At 45.0% G+C, this 20539-nt stretch overlaps 2 protein-coding genes across 5 annotated transcripts; both read right to left on the bottom strand.

The window, feature by feature from the left end:
• Positions 1–5740: 5740 nt before the first annotated feature.
• LOC122030489 lies at positions 5741–9237 on the bottom strand. Of its 4 annotated transcripts, XM_042589708.1 has the most exons (5): positions 8733–9237; positions 7141–7227; positions 6322–6712; positions 6143–6233; positions 5741–6039 (listed from the first exon to the last, which is right to left on the bottom strand). In XM_042589708.1, exons 1-3 carry the CDS (start codon positions 8925–8927, stop codon positions 6590–6592), a joined length of 405 nt encoding a protein of 134 aa, XP_042445642.1. In that variant the 5' UTR covers positions 8928–9237; the 3' UTR covers positions 5741–6039; positions 6143–6233; positions 6322–6589. The 4 variants fall into 4 exon arrangements, 2 of the variants coding, with proteins under 2 accessions (XP_042445642.1, XP_042445643.1); XR_006125438.1 differs by lacking the exons at positions 5741–6039; positions 6143–6233 and having other exon boundaries at positions 6664–6712; positions 8737–8987; positions 9076–9216; XM_042589709.1 differs by lacking the exons at positions 5741–6039; positions 6143–6233 and having other exon boundaries at positions 6572–7227; positions 8733–8987; positions 9076–9216.
• A 381-nt stretch (positions 9238–9618) lies between these two features.
• On the bottom strand, positions 9619–10692 carry LOC122030419 (UPF0496 protein 1-like). The gene has a single exon (XM_042589623.1). It carries the CDS (start codon positions 10690–10692, stop codon positions 9619–9621), a length of 1074 nt encoding a protein of 357 aa, XP_042445557.1.
• Positions 10693–20539: the final 9847 nt, after the last annotated feature.

The following is a 20539-nucleotide window of genomic DNA, read 5'->3' as shown; positions in this document are numbered from 1 at the left end:
CAACTTATATACATTGTCTCTTTCCACTGATAAGCACCAGCATTGCATTTTGTATATTGTGATTTATATTTCTGACTAATCACTATGCAATATTATTAATATTCCAGTGACAGTTTCTAATCTTCTCATACACTACATACCATCGTATTATACAACAAAGACTACATACAAAGATATTAAAAGTCCTACACTACGTAATAATTGCATTTACATTCTATACAAGTTTTTGCCTTACAAGACTGGATATTTAATCCAATGTTTGAAAATATTTATCCCTCAAAATTGCTACCATTACATCAATTCTAATCTTTTTCATGTCTCCTTGTTTGAAGTCCATCTTCATATCATATAGGAGACATCGAATGTATTGTATCACAAAGAAGTCACAGTCAACGCTGTAAAGAACAACAACATTTTAATTGTCAATAATTTTTCATCAATTATTTATATTCACACGTTGTGCTCGATTTACCTTGCTTGTTGTTGTGGACATTCAATTGTGCGAGAGACCCATCTATCAAACGGATAATGCCTTTCCAAGTTTGGATGAATAGCAGCAACGTGCTCACGACTATATAATTTAAAATCTAATACCTGAAGATTGAAGAGGAAATTTCCATTTTCCATCAACTAGCATTTATATTAAAATACAAACAATATCATTATTATTAGATGCTCACCGCTGCTTCAAATTCATATTTGTATTTACTTCCACTTGCAAGAGAATTGTACTGATTGAACGTCATTGATTTGGTGTCCACCACCAACAAGTGGAAGTGTGCATTATCACTGCACAAAGGTATAAATTTATACCTTACCTCTTCATCTCGTTTATCCGTCTTTATCATGTGTTGGAAGGCAAACTTACTTGACGATTTCATTAATGACTACAAATATGCAAAGTCATACATACATAACCAACTAATAAAAAGAATTCTATTTTTTACTATAATCAAATCAATTCCTTACTCTGAAGAATGTTGAACAATATATTGACTTGTTGTATGTGCTTCCAGACGGGAATGCCCCCCTAAATAAAATTTTACAATACGTGTCGATTACATCCCCTCTTGTCAATATTTCTCCATTCACACCAGATAAAAGGGAATACAAATTTAAACAAAAGGGTGGTTCCTCCCAAACTATATCATTTGTAAACCTACAAAGTAAACAAATCACAGATTATTTTTACAAATTTCTTTTTGATAACCTTAGCCCAAATATGTAATCAGATATGCATATATTATACTTTACTATTCAACTATTTAATTTACATACTTTATTTCCTCCAAGGCTTTTAACAAGTACGCCACCTCTTCGTCTTGTTTTTTTTTTTTGGAAGACTTAAATTGCTTCTTCACATACTATGCATACAAACAAAAAAGGTAATTAGATAATCCATTATATCTAACAAATTGCAAAGAAATTTGCATATATCGTCTTACAGCAATTGCTTGTTTCCTCATTTTGTCATATTTGGCAAACATTTCTACATCCTTGTCTGCCTCTTCATCAGATTTGTCTTCCATCATTTGTACAATATTAATTTCTTCTTCCATTTCATCCAAACCTATTTTTCCTTTCCCCTTGCCCACAACAACATATTCTTTGACAAATTTTTTTCCTTCTCCTATACTTGTAACTTTTTCCGCAGGCTCACTTATATGTGTATTTCTACGCTGCCTCTTAGGTAAAGTTTTGAGCCACAATGGACTATCAATTGGAGTATCCCTGTAATCATAGCGACTTCTGTCACGTCCTCTCCTACTTCTTGTTGTAACACCTACAGGTTCAATTTGAGGATCGTCTACAAGCTCACTATATTGAGATTCCATGCCTTTTTTTTCAACTATTTTAAGTAACTCTTTCACCCTCTCCTTCAATTGCATGTTCTCCATTGTTAGCTCTTTATTTATGTTTGCTTGAATAATGCAATTACAACAATCCTTATTAATCTGCCTTCCTCCTACACTCACTTCAATTTGTGATGCCTCCATTGCATGTGGACTGTCATCAACGCCAGCAAGGTTCTCAATCAATGATCTTTCATCTTGGTTAGGGATTAGGTCAATCACAACCTGTAAGAATATTAAACCACATGTTAAAACCATACTTTTTAACCAAACTATAGTCAAAGTATTCTAAATTTACCTCTTCAGATGAAACTTGGTTAATCATTTCTCTCACCTTACTAATATGTGAAGGAATATTCCTCCACTTATTTATTCTGGCTCCTTTTATTTTGTATGGTTTTTGGATTGGAACATGCTCCAAAAACCATGCCTGATTCACCATGACAAGGGTTAACTATTTTATAATTGTTCGCAAAATATTAAAAATCTTCACACAAATTAAACACTTACTGCCAAAAGACCAGCAAATCCCTTTAGGTAAGGGAGGTTGGTGTTAGCATGTTTTGTCTCAGTTGATGAAAATATGTCCCCAATCTTAAGTAATTGTGGAGCCATAAATTCATGGATTGATTCAACCCAGTTGAATCTATCAAGATTCTCAAAATCATCTACTATATCTATAAGACTTAACGGGACCTTATATGTACTAGAAGAAAATAAGACACAAACAAATATATACAAAATATAGAATTTGTAAAATAATAAAACATCATCTTCGCCTTCAACGCGATTGCCATAAAATTTAAGCAACTCCTCAATTCTTGATCTAGTAGCTTCTTTTTTGTTTGAGAAGTAAGTTAGAAAAAGGTCACTGGATGCTTTAGCTGAATCAATCGGAATTGAAGCTCCTCGGTCTGCAATACCGAGCAGCAATGAAACGTCTCCTCTTGTGAAGCAAACCAGAACACCTGACCAAGTTAAATTATTATTAGAATTCTACCAACACATACAAAAGTATTAGGAACACCGTGGACATGATACAATGTCATATCAAGCACTGATACTCCATCGTATCAGGCCCACGTTGGGCCTGATAAGATGCCGTATCAGGCCCACGTTGGGCCTGATACGATGCCGTATCAGGCCCACGTTGGGCCTAATACGGCATCGTATCAGCCCCACGTTTAGCAAAAGCTTAAATTTTACCATACAACTACTTTGTAATTAAAATACAAATTTATAAATTGTACCTGAGAATCTAAATGTTTGACTACTTGAATCCCAATTTTCAAATATATTTACCAAAATCTCACGGATGTGCTGCATATCTTCTATGTCCAAAAAAATACGAAAGGGTGACTGTTTGATCAGCACTATGTGTCGGTCATGAAAAATAACACCGCCTCCATGCGTTCCTTTCTTCGTGGATGGTTGAAAAAAACTTTTAAAGTGACCGAGGACACTGTTCCAATGCAGTTTCTGTCCAACATCAACTGAACCCTATACTTTATAAAAATAAAAAAAAATTAAATCATACTAGTTCAGCTTCTCAATATCACAGAGTTTGTAAAATGATAACCTTTACAGCTAATTGATGTGGAGAGGATGATGATTCACCCGATCGACGTCTTTGCGCCATTATGATACTAGCTGATTAATGTAATGTAAACCCTAGAATCCTTCACTGATGGCTCACGAACACTCCTGGTTTTTAATTAAACTGAAATGCTAGCTAGATGGCGCTTGAGAAAAACTCGAACTGATGGCTCACGAACACTAAACTAGGGTTTCACAAGACCGAGCTGCACTCGCATGTCACGAAGGAGGGAGATACCCTAATGATCGTTTTTTTTTAATATCTAAGTTTTTTAAAAATGTGGTTCGGATGCCTGGGAATTGATGACTGATCAGAGGTGTTGGTTGGCGGTATGGTTATATTCGGTAATATACATCATTTACCTGCGCCTTTTGGTAAATACAAAACCGTGATGCGCTTTTTGATAAATACATTAACTGTAGTACGCCTTTTGATAAATTGCCGAAATTTGATAGGGGTTTCATGTTACCTACAGACACATCAACCTCTAATGTAGCTAGGAGCGAGGTAATGATATGACAGTAAGACATATATACTCTACTACTAGTACTAATGTTAGAGTGATAGAGGATAGATTGAAACATGTAAACTGAAGTTAATATCTAATTTATGACGTAATGCATATAATAAAAAGAAATGAAATGGTCTAATGACAACTAAATTTCTAGTGTTAATTGGTAAAAGACAAGCAACAAGAACTCGGTACAGAATATAATCAGTAGCTCTAAGTTGAGTAGAGTTGAAAGTAGTGACAGTCGGAGTGCGCTCACCCCCAAAGAAGTAAGTATAAATGATATCTAAAGTTATATGGGAGAAGGGGTCTGGCATAGTCAGAGACTGAAGAGGAAAGTAATAAGAGGTGGAGGTCGAGGGATTGAATTTTAAATGATCTCCAAGTAAGTTAGGAGTGAAAGTGATGTCCTTACCTCTAACTCTAGTTTTATAGTTGAGATCATTTATCTTAATTAGATTATTATAAAATTCAACAGAGCAATCTAAGTTGACATAATGAGTACAGTAAAATAGGTTATCTAAATGATAGTAATCAATTATCTCAATGATGTCAGGACAATGATCCCTAAAAAAACTTTTACTCAAATACCTAGTATGCATGGGTACAAAAGTATGAGATGGAAACCTAGAATCCGTAATAGGAAGATGTGATGAACTAGCCTCGGTAATTTTTCGCTTTTAGACTAAACAAATAATAAAATGAATAAATAATTTAAACAATTAATTAAAAATGTAAAGTGAGGGTTGGGAATTGTTACTGCCGCATAATGATGATAAAAATTTGAAAACTCGGAGTCTGAGAAGATCCTAAATTGTGGAAAGCGGCGGTAACCCGGAATAGGTTTAGGGGGAAGGCATCTCGAATTTGGTCCACTTTTATAAATGTTATCCGGGTGCCCGGAAGATTTCAGGCGCCTGGACACGTCTAATCAATTCAGGCGCCTGTGATTTAGGCATCCGCCACTCATCCGCTCTCCATGACCGCCAAGATTTTTTTCACTCCCGTAGCCACTCCATTGAACCAAATCGAAAACATAGCGTAAAGTCCAAGGAATCAAAGGATCAAACAATTTCAAGCAACATTATAAAGTGCAAGTGGGAAATTAATGGATCCTCTCGGATGAATCTAGTAGTCATAATGAGATATGAGATTCGAATTTCGATAAAATCGAGGTAAATACTTTCTTTATGCGTTAGTCATTATTCCAAAGACCAGTAACCGTCCATGATTTACCTCCTCATCTTTTGCCATAAAATGAGAAATTGATGGGAAAAAAAATGAAAATTAAGAGGGAACCGCTGAATGGGAGGAGATCAGAGTAGTTTATCTCTGTGATCCTTTTTCTGACACCGTGTTTGTTCGCTGCTCTGCTGTGACTCCCGACGCTCAAGGCCTCACTAATGGGAATTCGCCACGTGTTCACTCCCCGAGTCATGTCACGAGCGCGATGGGCAGCATACGGCGACACCTCTCGACGGTTACGGAAGCGAGCCACGGAGCACAACGAATTGATCCCACGAAGCTTAGGAGGGTGTGCAAGAATTGACGGTTGAGAAACCCACGCCAGTTACTCAACTATAAGGTTTAAGACCAACTCCCACAAATTTAGCTCACTTAATTGCATATAGGCTCGAGATTCACATAAAGCTTACATGGTATGCTCGCAAATGGAATAAATAATAGGAATTTCCAGTGATATAAGCATTCCGTTGCCAAAAGCTCCACACTTTGTGTCGTAGCCAATACTGAAGACCTGCCATTATGCATCGTCAAAAAAAAAAAAATGCATTACTTGTGGAAATCAATACCATGGTTCTAATATACAGGCTCAGTTTTGACACACACTGCCCATTTCTATTCCAAATAGTCCAACGGCGTTTAATTTAGTGATCTTTACAGAGAAGATTATCTGCACAAAACTAACAATGAAGTAACTAACTTCCGATAGATTCGCAGGACTTACCACCATTCTGCTAGCGCACGTTAGACAGGTACCCCCACGTTTAATTGCAGATGGTCTTCAGTCTCTTTGCGGCTTGCATGAACCCCGTAATTACCTGCATTTCATCCAATTGCTTCAGGCCAAATCATGAGCAATTGGGTTCCAGCAATAGGGTTATGTTCCTTTGGTTAAGCATAAAGGATGCATTTACTCGGGCAAATAAAAATGAATAATACCTGAGAAACGAAATGCCTTTGAACAACTTCAATCAACTGCTCTTTGGAGGAATTAGGATTTAGGGTTTAGGGTTTAGGGTTTAGCATCCATCTGTTCCATCCAATAAAATATTACTACCCAATAAAGAGGTGTAGGAAAGACAACACAGGCACTAATTTCACAGTTGAGAAGAGTACACCTTACAAGGTTGAAGTGTCGATAATATCTCTGCAATGCTGTTGTTTCTAATTTGCTCAGGTCAACCTTCTACACAAACAAAATATTGAGCTCTAGCCATGATTCTCAGAAAGCACTAATGAATGTTGTTTTCTGTATATGAAATGAACGACCAATAAAAGCAACACAAAGGGACCTAATAACCACTTTAACATTGGGCATGTACAATGGAGTGGACTAGATTCCATAAGCCAATAACTGAGGGATGTGAATTTTAGATCTTACTGCGCTCATTGTGGAGGAGGAAACAGATCCCTTAGACTGGGAATCAAAAGAGTTAGATCTGCTCCAAGATCCTTTTTGGTGTCTGCTCCTTGAGCTTTGAGTTTTATGTAATTGTATAGATCCAGAAACTGAAGAAAACAAAAATAGTTCTAGCAGAAATAATATTCAAGCGCAAATGATGAAAGCATGAAGGAAGAATGTATTACATGAAATGATATTTAATTTATTGGTCATCTAAACACCAATCCACTTTTATTTTCAAGGAAACACTATCATTTTCACTGAAAATGAAATAGCAGGAAAGAAAGGAAAACATGGAATACTAAATAGAAATAACTGTTTAAATGCTCAACCAAATCAATTATATGTAGAATAAACAGTTATTACTAGAAGCAATATAAATAGGGGTCTCTGTTTACTATGAAGTATCAGCTGGAAAAACAAGGAAGAGAAGTACAAAATTCTAGATGACTTGGGCAGGTATTTGTAATTTTAAAGGATGAAATAGACATCCATCCATATCTGAGCCATTACAGTGTGTATTGTTACACCCAACCTCATCATCTTCCTCATTGCCAGTTGGGGCTTCAATCACACCTAGTGCATTACGTTGAAGCTTCACTTCTATTCCATTTGTCAAAACCTGAAATTTTGAGATATTATAGATAAATATATATTGGCTACATGAATAAGTAGTTACTAATATTGTAGAAGAATTGATGTTGTGGAAGATTATCATAGAACCAAAACAGAAGAAAGGAACACCAAAATGGAATTATAAGAATTTCACTGACAGAAAACGTACAATAGAGCTGAAGCAAACATGACGAAATGATGTTTCTCTGGTTTAAACTCTTGTAGTTATCATCAAACATCATCATCATCCTCTTTTAGCCTTTTTTAGATGAGTTGATTGAACTATTTTATTACTGAAGTTTCAATTCAGTTGGAATCTCACTCTTTTCTTTTTGAAGAGTTTCACATGTAATTCTTTATTTGTTTACTACAAGAGTATACTGTTGGGAAAGGGAGCATACTGTTGGATCTTAATGTTCAAAAATCATGACATTTTCAGCTAAAACAACCTATTAAGTTCATCAAGAAAAAGGACTTAGAAGGAAAGATCATTTTCAATGTCTCCTAGCAGAAGTCATCCACAAGAAACATTAGTACTAGACAGCTAGAGTAACTTTTATTTTTAAATTCTAGCTTGTGAGCACACTAATGTTGTTTGGTCAAACCAAACAAAAATGAATTAGGTGATGCAACAGACAAATAACAAAAATAATGTTGGATTCAGATGTTTTAATATAAATGGTATTAGTTCAGTCAAATTTGTATGTGCATTATCTGAGAATCTGACCTACAAAAAAACAGCTAAAGCTTGCAATCTGTTTTTTTAGAGAGATCACCAAAAGTTAAGCTTCAGGTCATGCCATGCAGAAGAATTGTCACTGGTGACTGATTATTAACTGTCCATGAAACATGGAAGAATAGCATGTATGATGCAAGATACCAAATTTTATGAACTAGAAATTAAATTTGCAACATCTAAAGATATAGATAATGAAAAAGGATCACTAGTGCGAGCCCAAACAGGCAAACACAAAGGTAAAACAATTCAAGGATTTTATCCTGCATCAGTACAAATTGTAACTGGTGTCAGGATTTTGCTTCCACCATCAAATTAAAATTTACAGCAGTAAAACAACTGTATAAACCAGATATAAACCAATGCCTTTCCATTGAAACCCTAAATGAAATTGCCCATATCGCTCTTTCAAGCGAGTATTAGCAAAACACATGCCATGGAACCGGGCAACTAGAAGTTCAAAAATCTGACTTCCAGCAGGGGGTGGGGAAAGTATGGAACTTTTTCACCAAGACTAAAAACCAAAAAACCAGCATTTTTCCAGAATCAAAAGAACAACAAAGAAACGAAACTAGCATTTCATATTAAACCTAAATCGGATAATTCGGTTACATTCCCTACTTAAATTTATCCACCAAAACTGAAAAACACTGTCCTTATCTTATGGTGAAAACACAAACAAATTCCCCGAAAAGAATTCATAAGCCTTGCCTACATGGTAACTCAGTAAAAATCTCACTTTTCCATCAGGAATTCAGATAGACGAAGACAATTACCAACCAGTGCCAACCTCCAAGGTCCACAGCCTTTTTGACGAGCCCCTGGATGCCGACGAACACTGATTTGGTCTTGTCGTTGCCGGTGACGATTACCTTAGCGTGGCGGGGGAGCACGGGCAGCTCCTCCTCGCTACTTTCCCCGAAATTACGCTGGCATCCACCACTCATCCTGCTCTCCATGGCCGCCAGCATTTCTTCACTCCCGTAGCCACTCCATTGAACCAGATTTACCACCAAAACATAGCGCAAAGTCTAAGGAATCAAGGGATCAAACAATTTCACGCAAGATTATGCAGCGAATAAGGAAATTGATCGAAAAAGAATGGAAATCAGAGGGAACCGTTGAATGGGAAGAGATCAGAGTAGTTTGTCTGTGTTTTCCTTTTTCTAACGCTGTGTTTGTTCGCTGCTCTGCGCTTCCCTAAGCGGGATCTTCGGCTGCTCTGGTTCCCCACGGCCAAGGCTTCGCCAACGGGAATCCGGCACGTGTCCATTCGAAGAGTCAACTCACGAGTGCCATGTGCAGCGTACGGCGACGACTCTGGACGGTAACGGAAGCGAGCCACGAAGCACAGGGGGTGGGGTGGGGTGGGGCGGGGAGGACGATTCATTGCCACCGCCGTTTTCCCGGTAAAGTGAAAAAACAATCGAGCCCTTCACCTAGTAATCGACTCATGAGTCATGATACAGGCGACAGAAACCAAAAAAAAAAAAAGTACGCGTTAAATACGCATTTTAATATTGCCCAATTGAATGAATTATCTCTACAACAAGGATTTAATTGAGCCGTCAAACCGGTTCAGCTCAATGAACTCTGGACCTATAAATTTGCCGTTTGGACCTCCGGTCGGATTTTGATGTCGTTGACGCTCGTCTTGGATATTTATATCATCCGCTGAAGATCCAATTGGGCCTTTCGAATACTCCCACTGCATCTTTTTGCTTGCTTCGCCAATTCTCCCACGCCCTCCGTAAGCTTCTTCAGCTTTCCCCTAATCTTCTCCATCTTCTCCATCATGAATCTCTCGGCTTCCTCGTCTCTGAGCTCGAAATCGGCATACTCCAACATAGATTTGATATGCATCTCCAACCTCTCCACCTGCGACGGAATACGACCCATGTCCATTTCAACGAGGACGTGCTCTATGGACTTCACAACATCTTCATCCCCTTCCAAGGATTTCTGGTATTCTTTCAGCAGGGAATCAATCCAGTTGCCCATCGGAATTGGCATGGCGGCGGCCAGCCCCATAGCCATGGCCACCGGCCGCGCGGCGGCCACCGCAAGTACAACCGAGCAATTTATTGCAGCTGCGAAAACTGACGCGAATATGGTCTTGGATACTCTCCTCCACGTTGTCAAGGTCTGCAACTTCTTTTTGAGATTCTCCTTTCTCGAGCGGAGCTTCTCCAGCATCGTTTCGTGCTGCTTGTGAAGTGTTCGTAACAAAGGATGGGAGAACTCTTTGGTGATCGGATTGCCTGCCGCCTTAAATCGACGCAATTCGTCCAAAGTGCTCACGTATTTCTGCTTTCTACCTTGATCTGCTTCTTGCGCATCATCTTCCGTGAAGCGCCGGAGGGCGGAGCGGATGATCGATTGGCTTTCGGAGGCTTTATCGAGGCAGCTCTGGAGGGTGTCCCAGAAGTGAATGGTCAGCAGGCAATCGTCGAGGCAGTCGTTGATGAGGTCGGCGTTCTTCAGGATGTCCTTTTGCTTCAGGATGAGTTGGTACGCCTCCTGGTTCATCTCCAGGAGGTCGGCGGTGGCGGCTCGCAGGTTGTCAAATGACAGGGAAGGGACCTCGTCGCCCACAGCGAGAGTGACGAGGACACGATTCATACGCTGCTGCAGTGGGACGTCGAAGGTCTTGAGCTCCTGGTCGAGGATGCACGCCTCCTCGCAGGAGCTCATCTCGACGGAGATATCGACGTCGCTGGAACTTGCGGCTGACATACTGCGCCCTCTAGAGTTGAGATCGGAAATAAAACAAGCAGATTTGCAGATTTTATAGGAGGGCGGGAGGACGGGTGGGTGGGCTGATACAGGATGTCATCAAGCAGTCGAGCCGAGCCGACCGAGCTCGGCTTGGCTCATTTACACCCTACTCCGCCAAGATGTCTACTAACATACATACATTGTTAGTCAAAGGCATTTAATTCAGCCGATTGATACCATTACCGCAACACCAAATGTAAAATTAACACCAAATGCTTTAATTCATACTATCAACTATCAACTTCGGCTCGGCTCGACTCGGCTCATTTACACACTAACATAAGTACTCCGCCAAATTACTGTCGGGTGTCCACTAACATACATGCATTGTTAGTCAAAGGCATTTAATTCAGCCGATCGATATCATTACCGCAACACCAAATGCTTTAATTCATACGCCAACTTTCATACGAATATAGTCGGTCTGGATGAGAATTTTTATTTTAAAATTTTATTATATAATTAATAAAATCAAATATAATTAATTTGTAATTATTATTTCCTTTGTTTGGATATTTAAATATAATTAAATGTAATTATTATTTATTATAAATTTAAATTAAGTATATTTAATAGTATATTTGAATTTTATTATGTATATTTGTAAAGATTTAATCTATTAAAATTATTATTTTAATTTATTTAATATATTTAATTATAATTATATTTATAAATTATATCACTAATTTTATAAAAAAATATAATAAAATATTAAAATTTTATACTGAATAATTATGTAATAAAAATTAAAAATAAAAATCATAATTTTTCATATATATTAGTTGCATATCGAATATTAATGAAGTATTAATTTTAAATATAATAATTATCATATAAAATATTAATAAATTTAAATATATATTGATAATTAAATTATGAATAAGAAAAATAGAATACTTTAAAGAATATTCTTTTTTGATATGATATTGATCCGGTAGTAAGAGCGGGTCCCCCACCTTTTTTCTTGCCAAGTCAACGCCGTGGAAGTCACCGGAACAGTCACCGGAACAGTCACCCCGCCCAGAGGAGAGTGTGGTCCGACCGGACGGACGGCTGTAGACGGCCGGTCCGACTGAATTGCTGGCCGGCCGATGGAATCGAATACCCGAAGGGGTCCAGCCGGCTCGCACTTATAGTTGGGAAGAACCCTGTCAAATCGGGGTTCCGACGCTCAGTTAAAAAGGTCAGGGACCGAGCTGACCTTTTGACCGACCACAGTCATAAAGCACCCCTGTTTGTTAGTCTCCACAAAGCACAAGTAAACCACTGCTAATGTCCGGTCGGATGTTTGGGTATCTGTCCGCCCGGACTACAAGATTGGAGCACGGGAAAAGGCCAGAGGATTTCTTCCTCTGACAAGCTGTAAGTTTCACGTGTGTGCCATGCTCCAGATCTTGTGGCAGGGGATTCCGCTGTCCCATCGAGGGCATGCTCTGACTGTAGCGATATGGGTCAGGTAAACTTTCTGACAGCCGCATACCTAGGAAAGGACAGAGGACACTTATGCACTTCGGGATTCCGCTGTCCCATCGAGGGCATGCTCTGACTGTAGCGATATGGGTCAGGTAAGCTTTCTGACAGCCGCATACCTAGGAAAGGACAGAGGACACTTATGCACTTCGGTACGCGTGCCCAAACTTGACACCGCTCTATATAAAGAACCTCAGGTTTCACCGGCAAGGGGATTCTGGTACGTACTCTGAGACTTCTGGAGCCACCTTGTTCATCGTGATTTACCTGACTTGAGCGTCGGAGGGTCGTCGCTGGGAATCCCCTTCCCGGCTCGACTTCTGTGCAGGATAGCCGGAGCATCTCGACACTAGTTGGAGATCTACATCAGCGAGCCTTGGAGCGCCACGTGCCCAGCGTCTGTTGACTTCTGGTTCGGACAGGATCAAATTGGCGCCGTCTGTGGGAACGCTCCTGCATCCGATCGGAGACAATGGACGAGGCTGGACGACAACACACGGTGACGCTTTCAACAGAGGAACTCGACGCCCTGGTCGAGATAAGGGCCGCCAAACTCATGGAGCAAAAACAAAAAGCATCCGCCGAGCGGGCGGAGCAACAAGCGACATCTGCGTCTGGTGGCCGAGCGGAAGCACCTCAAGCCACCGTCGCATTCCACCGAGCCTTGTTTCGCACTCCTGAAGCCGCACCAGCTCGAAGAGATAGAGGCTCCTCTTCAGATGAAATGCCAAGGCGGGATGACAGAAAAGGGAAAGCCCCCCGGGCAGACTCATCTCCCGAGCGGACCAATCGCCAATTCTCGGAAGATATTTTACGAGACCCTCTGCCCAAGCACTACGTGCCTCCGACGATCGGCGAATACAATGGAACAACGGACCCGGATGATCATCTGGGTAAGTTTGATAATACAGCCACGCTCCATCAATACACCGATGGAGTGAAGTGCCGCGTCTTTCTTACCACTCTCTCGGGATCGGCTCAACGGTGGTTCCGTAGGCTGCCGGACGGATCCATCACAAGCTTCAAGGACTTCCGAACGGCCTTCCTCCACCACTTCGCTAGCAGTCAGCGTTATCAGAAAACAAGTGTTAGCTTGTTCGCCATCAAGGAAGAACCAAAAGAATCGCTTCGAGCTTACATCCAGCGATTCAACCAAGTGGCGATGGACATCCCAACGGCCACATCGGAGACGATGATGAACGCCTTCACACAAGGCCTTGTGGATGGGGACTTCTTCCGGTCGCTCATCCGAAAGCCGCCCCGAGACTATGATCACATGCTACATCGGGCCAACGAATACATAAACGTGGAAGAAGCGCAAGCCGCTCGGAAAAAGGAAACTCCAACCGAGCGTGCACCTGTTCATGCCGAGCGGAAGCAGCACGCCGCTCAGCAACCACCCAGAGGACCGAGGGCCGAAGCAATTCGATCCCCCCGCGCCGGATCGCACGTACAAGAGGTGGCTGCCGCTCGGCCCAAGCCAAAGAAGAGGTGGACCCCTATGTTCTGCTCCTTCCACCAGTCAGATACGCACAACACGAGGGATTGTCGAAGTCTTCCCTTCGTGACTAATCCCGTTCCCCGGAGAGCCGAACGACGGTCTCCTCCCCTCGACAGGAGGCAAAGGACCCAGGAAGCCGACCGGACCCGCATAGAGAGGCGACATCACCAGACGTCCGATCGGCATAGATCCCCAAGACAGGAGAGTCGCCGGACGTCCAGAGAACGGTCCCGACCGCCCACTCGGGAGGAGGAAAATAGGAGCAATACTTCCCGGGGCGAGATCAACGTTATTGCTGGCGGACCGACCGGAGGAGATTCCAACCGAGCCCGAAAGGCGGCCGTCCGGCAGCTGCAGATCCACACGGTCGGCTGTAGCCAAGAGCGGGCAAGTGGACCGGAAATCACTTTCGGGCCTGGAGACTTGGAAGGAGTAGAAGTGCCCCATGACGACGCGCTGCTCATTAAAGCGGTAATAGCAAATTACACTATTCATCGCATATTCGTTGACACAGGGAGCTCGGTCAACATCATATTCAAGAAGGCGTTCGATCAGCTGCAAATTGATCGAGCCGAGCTGCTGCCCATGACTACCCCGCTCTACGGGTTTACGGGCAACGAAGTTCAGCCGGTCGGACAGATCCGGCTGGCCACCTCACTGGGGGAAGAGCCGCTCAGGAGGACCAGGACAATAAACTTCGTGGTGGTCGACTCTCCATCATCCTACAATGTCATTCTGGGACGATCGGCGCTCGGCGAATTCCGAGCGGTTGTTTCAACCTTCCACCAGAAGATAAAGTTCCCCGTGGAAGACAAAGTAGGAGAAGTGCGTGGAGATCAACTAGCAGCTCGGCGATGCTATATAGAGATGATCCGAGCAGAAGCTTCTTCCGCTCGGAAGGCCCCCCGAATCGAGGTACACGCCATAACCGAGAAACCTCCTGCTTTAATTTATGATGAAAAGGAGGAAGTTCAGATCCATCCGACCCGATCGGAGGCCACCACTTTCATCGCCTCGGATCTAGAGGAAAAACAGAAGAAGAAGCTGATCCAATGCCTCCAGCAAAATCATGATGTCTTTGTTTGGTCGACACACGAGTTGCGGAATTTCGCCGAGCCTAGCGCAGCATGAGTTGCATGTCCGACCGGGCGCTCGGCCAGTGAAGCGAAAAAAAGAGATTTTAGCGCGGCGAATGCCATAATCCGGCGGAAGTAGAGAAACTCGAGGCCGCCACATCTGAGGTGCGAGTTCAGTGGCTAGCCAACGTGGTATTGGTCTCCAAGCCGGGCGGCAAGTAGAGAGTTTTTGACTTTGGGACTTAAACAAAGCATGTCCCAAAGATTTTTATCCTCTGCCGGATAGATCAGTGGTGGACTCTACGGTGTGAATTAATTGCATGCTCGACGCCTACGGGCTATCACGGTGCACCGCCGCCAAGATCGGAAAAGGTTAGCCGTGATCGCCGACGGCACTGCATAACGTGATGCCGTTCGGATTGAAGAATGCCGGGGCCACCTATCAACGCTTGATGAACAAAGTGTTCAGGGAGCAGATAGGGCGGAATCTGGAAGTTTATGTGGACGACATTCTTATTAAATCCGTCCTAGCGGCAGATCTCTTTAAAGACATGGAAGAGACATTCCGAACGCTGCGCAAATACGGAGTCAAGCTGAATCCCCAGAAGTGCCTGTTCGGAGCAAAGGGAGGACGTTTCTTGGGATACGTAGTGACCGAGCGGGGAATCGAAGCCAACCCCGGCAAGGTGAAAGCTCTGCAAGACATGCTTCCTCCCAGAAACACAAGGGAAGTGCAACGGTTGACCGGTCGGATAACTGCTTTGTCCAGATTCATCTCCAAAACTGCCGACCGGAGCCTGCCATTCTTCAAGATCCTGCGCAAGGCTACTAAGTTCCAGTGGAACGAAGAGTGTGACCGAGCATTTGAAGAGTTGAAAACATATCTGAATTCTCTGCCTATACTTGTCAAGCCGATCGGGGGTGAGTCACTTTATATGTATCTATCGTCAACTGAGCATGCTGTAGGCTCAGCACTTGTGAGGGCGAACGGTGAAGAGCAGCCGGTGTATTTTCTGAGCCATATTTTGAAAGATGCTGAATCTCGCTACACCGGGCTCGAGAAGTTGGCCTTTGCTTTTGTTCTAGCCGCTCGGCGCCTTCGACCGTATTTCTTGGCTCACACAATCATTGTCCGGACGAACAGTCCACTCGGAAGAGTCCTGTTGAATCCAGAAGCGTCCGGACGGCTTATCAAGTGGACGACAGAATTAAGCGAGTTTGACATCCAGTACCAGCCCCGCTCGGCGATTAAAACCCAATCCTTGGCTGCTTTTGTGACCGAAGTGCAGAGGCCAGAGCCGGAAGCTCTGTGGAGGATATATGTGGATGGGTCTTCCACTCGACTCGGAAGCGGGATTGGGATATTGCTTATCTCACCGCAAGAAGAAAAGATGCACCTATCCGTCCGGCTGGACTACAAGGCCACCAACAATGAGGCAGAGTATGAGGCCCTTGTAGCCGGATTACAGGCAGCACGGCATGTGGGAGCTGGTCGGGTGACTCTCTATTCGGATTCACAGTTGGCCGCTCAGCAACTTTCCGGCACCTTTGAAATCAACTGTGTTCGGCTTAAACTCTACGCTGAGGCCTTTGAAAAACTCAAAGCTACTTTCCAAGAGGTGCTTATTCAGAAGATCCCCCGAACGGAGAACCAGGCAGCCGATGAGTTAGCCAAACTCGCGAGTTCAATAACGCCGGTCGCCGTTCAGCAACCAATTGAAAAAACGCTACTGGTGGCGCATGTCGATCGGATGCAAGGCCTCACGTTTCCAAGTGACTGGAGGACACCTATTATAGAATTCCTCCGTTCGGGCACCACACCATCCGATGAATATGCAGGCCGGCTCCTCAGAAGAAGAGCCAGTCGGTTCACACTCATCGGAGATCAGCTTTACAAGAAAGCTTTCTCGCGTCCTCTGCTAAAATGTGTAAGCTCGGAGGACTCAGCTTACATCCTCCAGGAAGTACATCAAGGATCATGTGGAGGTCATCCGGGCGGACGCTTGTTAGCCAAGAAGATCCTCTTGGCCGGATACTTTTGGCCAACTTTACAAGCAGATGCCGCTCGGACAGTATCTACATGCCTTTCATGCCAGAAGTATCACAACTTCTCCCACCGACCGGCAGAGGAGATGAAGGCATCAACCATCTCATGTCCGTTCGATCGGGGAAATTGATATTTTGGCGCCGAGCAGAATGCCATAATCCGGGCGGAAGTAGAGAAATTTCTGGAGGCCGAGCCGCTGGCAAAGATCACTGAGCAAATGGTTAAAAAATTCATCTGGCAGCACATCATTTGTCGGTTCGGCATCCCTCGCCGACTGGTGTCCGACAACGGGCGGCAGTTCACAGGGAAGATGTTGGAGGATTGGTGCCAAAGCTACGGCATTGAGCAACATTTCACGTCCGTGGCCTATCCTCAGAGCAACGGTCAAGCTGAAGTCGCCAATCGGGAAATCTTTCGTATTCTGCGCGCTCGGCTCGACCATTTGGGAGGGAGTTGGCCGGATGAAGTGCCGAGCGTCTTGTGGGCTATCCGAACGACGCCAAAAGAAGGGACGGGAGTCACACCGTTCCATTTGGTATATGGCGGGGAGGCTATCATACCGGTCGAAGTCGGCGTTGAGTCAGCCGGATCGAACTATGATGATGACAACACGAACGAAGAAACATGGAGCTGGACTTGGTAGAAGAGGAGAGGGCAAAGGCGTCCGTTCGGCTGATGGCATACCGTCAGCGGATGAAGCAAAACTACAACCGGCGTGTAATTCCCAGATCGTTCCAAGTCGGCGATCTTGTCTGGAAGAAAGTCAAGCCGGTCGGCGACGTCGGCAAGCTTGAAGCGCCATGGGCAGGCCCTTTCAAAATCATCGAAAAGCTCCGCTCGGGCGCGTATTATCTGGAGGATGAGGACGGACGGCAGCTAGATAGGCCGTGGAGCGCGAACCACCTCCAGCCTTACCGGGCGGTGATGGTGTATAGAATCATCCAGCAGTATTTCTTTCGACTAAATACTTGAAATCGAGATGAAAAGTCAAAGGAGCGAATATAAGGCATTATCATCGTAGCGCGAAGGCCCCCGAGCCGATCGGCCGGGAGGTTTATGTGGTTAAGACTTGTAAGCAAATAACCCGTGCCGTTCGGCCGGAAGTAAATTGGTCGAGCCAAGCGCTCGAGGAACGAAGGCCCCGCGCCGTTCGGCCGGAGGTAAATGGGTCGAGCCAAACGCTCGAAGATCGAAGGCCCCGTGCCATTCGGACGGAGGTATATTATCCGAGCCAAAATACTCGATGAAGTAGATCCTGAGCCGTGCGGCCAGGAGGGCATTATCCAAGCTGGGGGAAAGGCAAAGAGCTACGCCGAACGGAAGTGTCAAAATTAGCCTTGACGGCCGTCTAGCCCAGACGTTAAACCGTAGAGCCGCGCCGACCGGCTATAAATATCCGCGCCGACGAGCACCGTCGTTAAAGATCAAGAGACGAGCCGGCGTCTATAAACTCTCCGAGCGGAAGACCGACGAGCACTGTCGTTAAAGATCGAGAGCCGCGCCGACCGGCTATAAATATCCGCGCCGACGAGCACCGTCGTTAAAGATCAAGAGACGAGCCGGCGTCTATAAACCCTCCGAGCGGAAGACCGACGAGCACCGTCGTTAAAGATCGAGAGCCGCGCCGACCGGCTATAAATATCCGCGCCGACGAGCACCGTCATTAAAGATCAAGAGACGAGCCGGCGTCTATAAACCCTCCGAGCGGAATACCGACGAGCACCGTCGTTAAAGATCGAGAGCCGCGCCGTCCGGCTATAAATAACCGCGCCGACGAGCACCGTCGTTAAAGATCAAGAGACGAGCCGGCGTCTATAAACCCTCCGAGCGGAAGACCGACGAGCACCGTCGTTAAAGATCGAGAGCCGCGCCGTCCGGCTATAAATAACCGCGCCGTCGAGCTCCGACGATAAATATCGAGAGACGAGCCGGCGTCTATAAATAGTCCGGGCGGACTAACCGACGAGCTCCGTCGTTAAAAATCGAGAGACGAGTCGGCGTCTATAAATAATCCGAGCAGGCCAACCGTCGAGCTCCGAGGTTGAACATCGAGAGGTTCGGATCGTCCCATAACCAGCGATTCTTGGTAGCAACACAGAATTATGTGCGGCCGAACGGAAGAGCTGGAGAAAATACTCCAGCGATTCTCCAAAGGTGTGATGTGACAGGAGATGAGCGGACAGCACAAGTGTTAGCAAGGGGACAGTGCAAGAAGATAAAATACACGAAAGGAAAGCATTTCATTAAAATTAAAACCTTAGGCCGAGTGGCCTAAATACAAAAAGGTTCATGATCAGCCGAGCGACTAAATTACAAGAATTACTCGATGTAGTCGTAGAGGTCCCTCGGAATGTTGCTCAGAAGCTCCACCTGATCGCCGGCCGGAATATTGGTGGACTCCGGAAGAAGGCCCTTCGACTTCAGATAGGTCATAGTAGCCGTAATGGCCAAGTCGAAAGCCGAGTACATCCGCTCGCAAATTTTCTCCGAGAACTCGGGCGATCGGATGTGGCTTTGTCGGAGAGCGGCGACTCGGCTCGGCTCGGCATCCTGGTATTCTTTGAAGGTTGCCTGGGAGCTTGTGAGGGCCTCATTCAGATGTTCGATCTTCTCCGCATCAGCCAAGCGGCCTGCCTTCTCCCGATCGAGCTGCTCCGTCAGCTCTTTTATCTTCGACTCCAGGCCCCGGGCCTCCACGTTTTTCTTCTCCAGATCGGAGATGGCTGTGTTCTTCCGAGTGGTGGCAAGAGTTATCTTTGTGTCAAGCGACTTGACCTGTCGCTCGGACTCGGCTAGGGCGTGGGCCTGGTCAGCTGTTTTCTTCTGCTCAGCAGCCAGCAGAGTTTGAGCTTTCTTCAGCTCTTTTTGCAGCTCGGAGTAGGAAGGTCCTTGGGAGCCGCTCGGACCACCTGCCGCCCGCAGTTGCCTTATCTCCTCGTCCGCCATAGCCAGACGGCTGGAAACTGCTATCTCTTCCACCCACCTCTGAAACGAGAAGGCGCAGTTGTTAGAAGCCGAGCGGAAATATTTTAGGCAAAACAAAAAACAAAAAACAACGAAGAACTTACCCCCGTAGCCGCTTGCATGTGGCTGTTGGCTAAGTTCTGGAGAGGGATCAGTGCTACGCGCGCCCGAGCGTCGGCCCACATCTCGGCGAGGGGCCCTTTCAAAGTAATAGTGTGCTCGGGCACGGTTGTCCGGTCAGCTTCTGGCAGCAACTCTTCAGTAGGGAGATGAAGAGTAGCCCGTACTGTGCGGCCATGACCAGGGATCGCCCGACCGGGATCAGAAGCTGGCGCAGAAGATCGCGAATGGATGGTCGAACGTTGGACTGAACGGCGAGCAGGGGGGAGAGTGTCGACCGGAGTGGCCTCGACCGGAGTGGCCTCGACCGGAGCAGTCAGCTCGTCCCAGTCAGAAGGCGTCCGGTCGGACGAAATGGTCTCGGGCACAGGCGCCTTCCCTTTCGCAGTCGAGGCGGCCCGGTCAGAGGGTTGGACCGCGGAGGTAGCCGAGCGTAGCGGGGTCTCCACTCGGCGTCTCTTTTGCAGTGGCTGATCCTCCTCCCGAACGGACCCTTCCTCGGGGGCCGTTGGTTCCCTGGAGGGGGTAGCTCCGCTGTCCACCTGCTGTTGAGAGGCCTGAGCGGCCGATTCAGCCTGGGTGCCGCTTTCTCCTTCGTGAGAACCGACCGGCTGAATACCCAGCGCC

Source organism: Zingiber officinale, chromosome 10B (assembly GCF_018446385.1).
Source record: "Zingiber officinale cultivar Zhangliang chromosome 10B, Zo_v1.1, whole genome shotgun sequence".
Classification (NCBI taxonomy): Eukaryota; Viridiplantae; Streptophyta; class Magnoliopsida; order Zingiberales; family Zingiberaceae; genus Zingiber; species Zingiber officinale.
This window is presented reverse-complemented; position numbering and strand designations above follow the sequence as displayed.

Coding starts and splice junctions, on each gene's coding strand:
- LOC122030489 (XM_042589708.1), bottom strand. CDS start 8,927: ATGCTGGCGGCCATGGAGAGCAGGATGAGTGGTGGATGCCAGCGTAAT. Junction 7,228..8,732: donor TTGGAGGTTGGCACTGGTTG/GTAATTGTCTTC, acceptor TCAAAATTTCAG/GTTTTGACAAATGGAATAGA. Junction 6,713..7,140: donor GCAATGAGGAAGATGATGAG/GTTGGGTGTAAC, acceptor TGTTTTCTTCAG/TTTCTGGATCTATACAATTA.
- LOC122030419 (XM_042589623.1), bottom strand. CDS start 10,692: ATGTCAGCCGCAAGTTCCAGCGACGTCGATATCTCCGTCGAGATGAGC.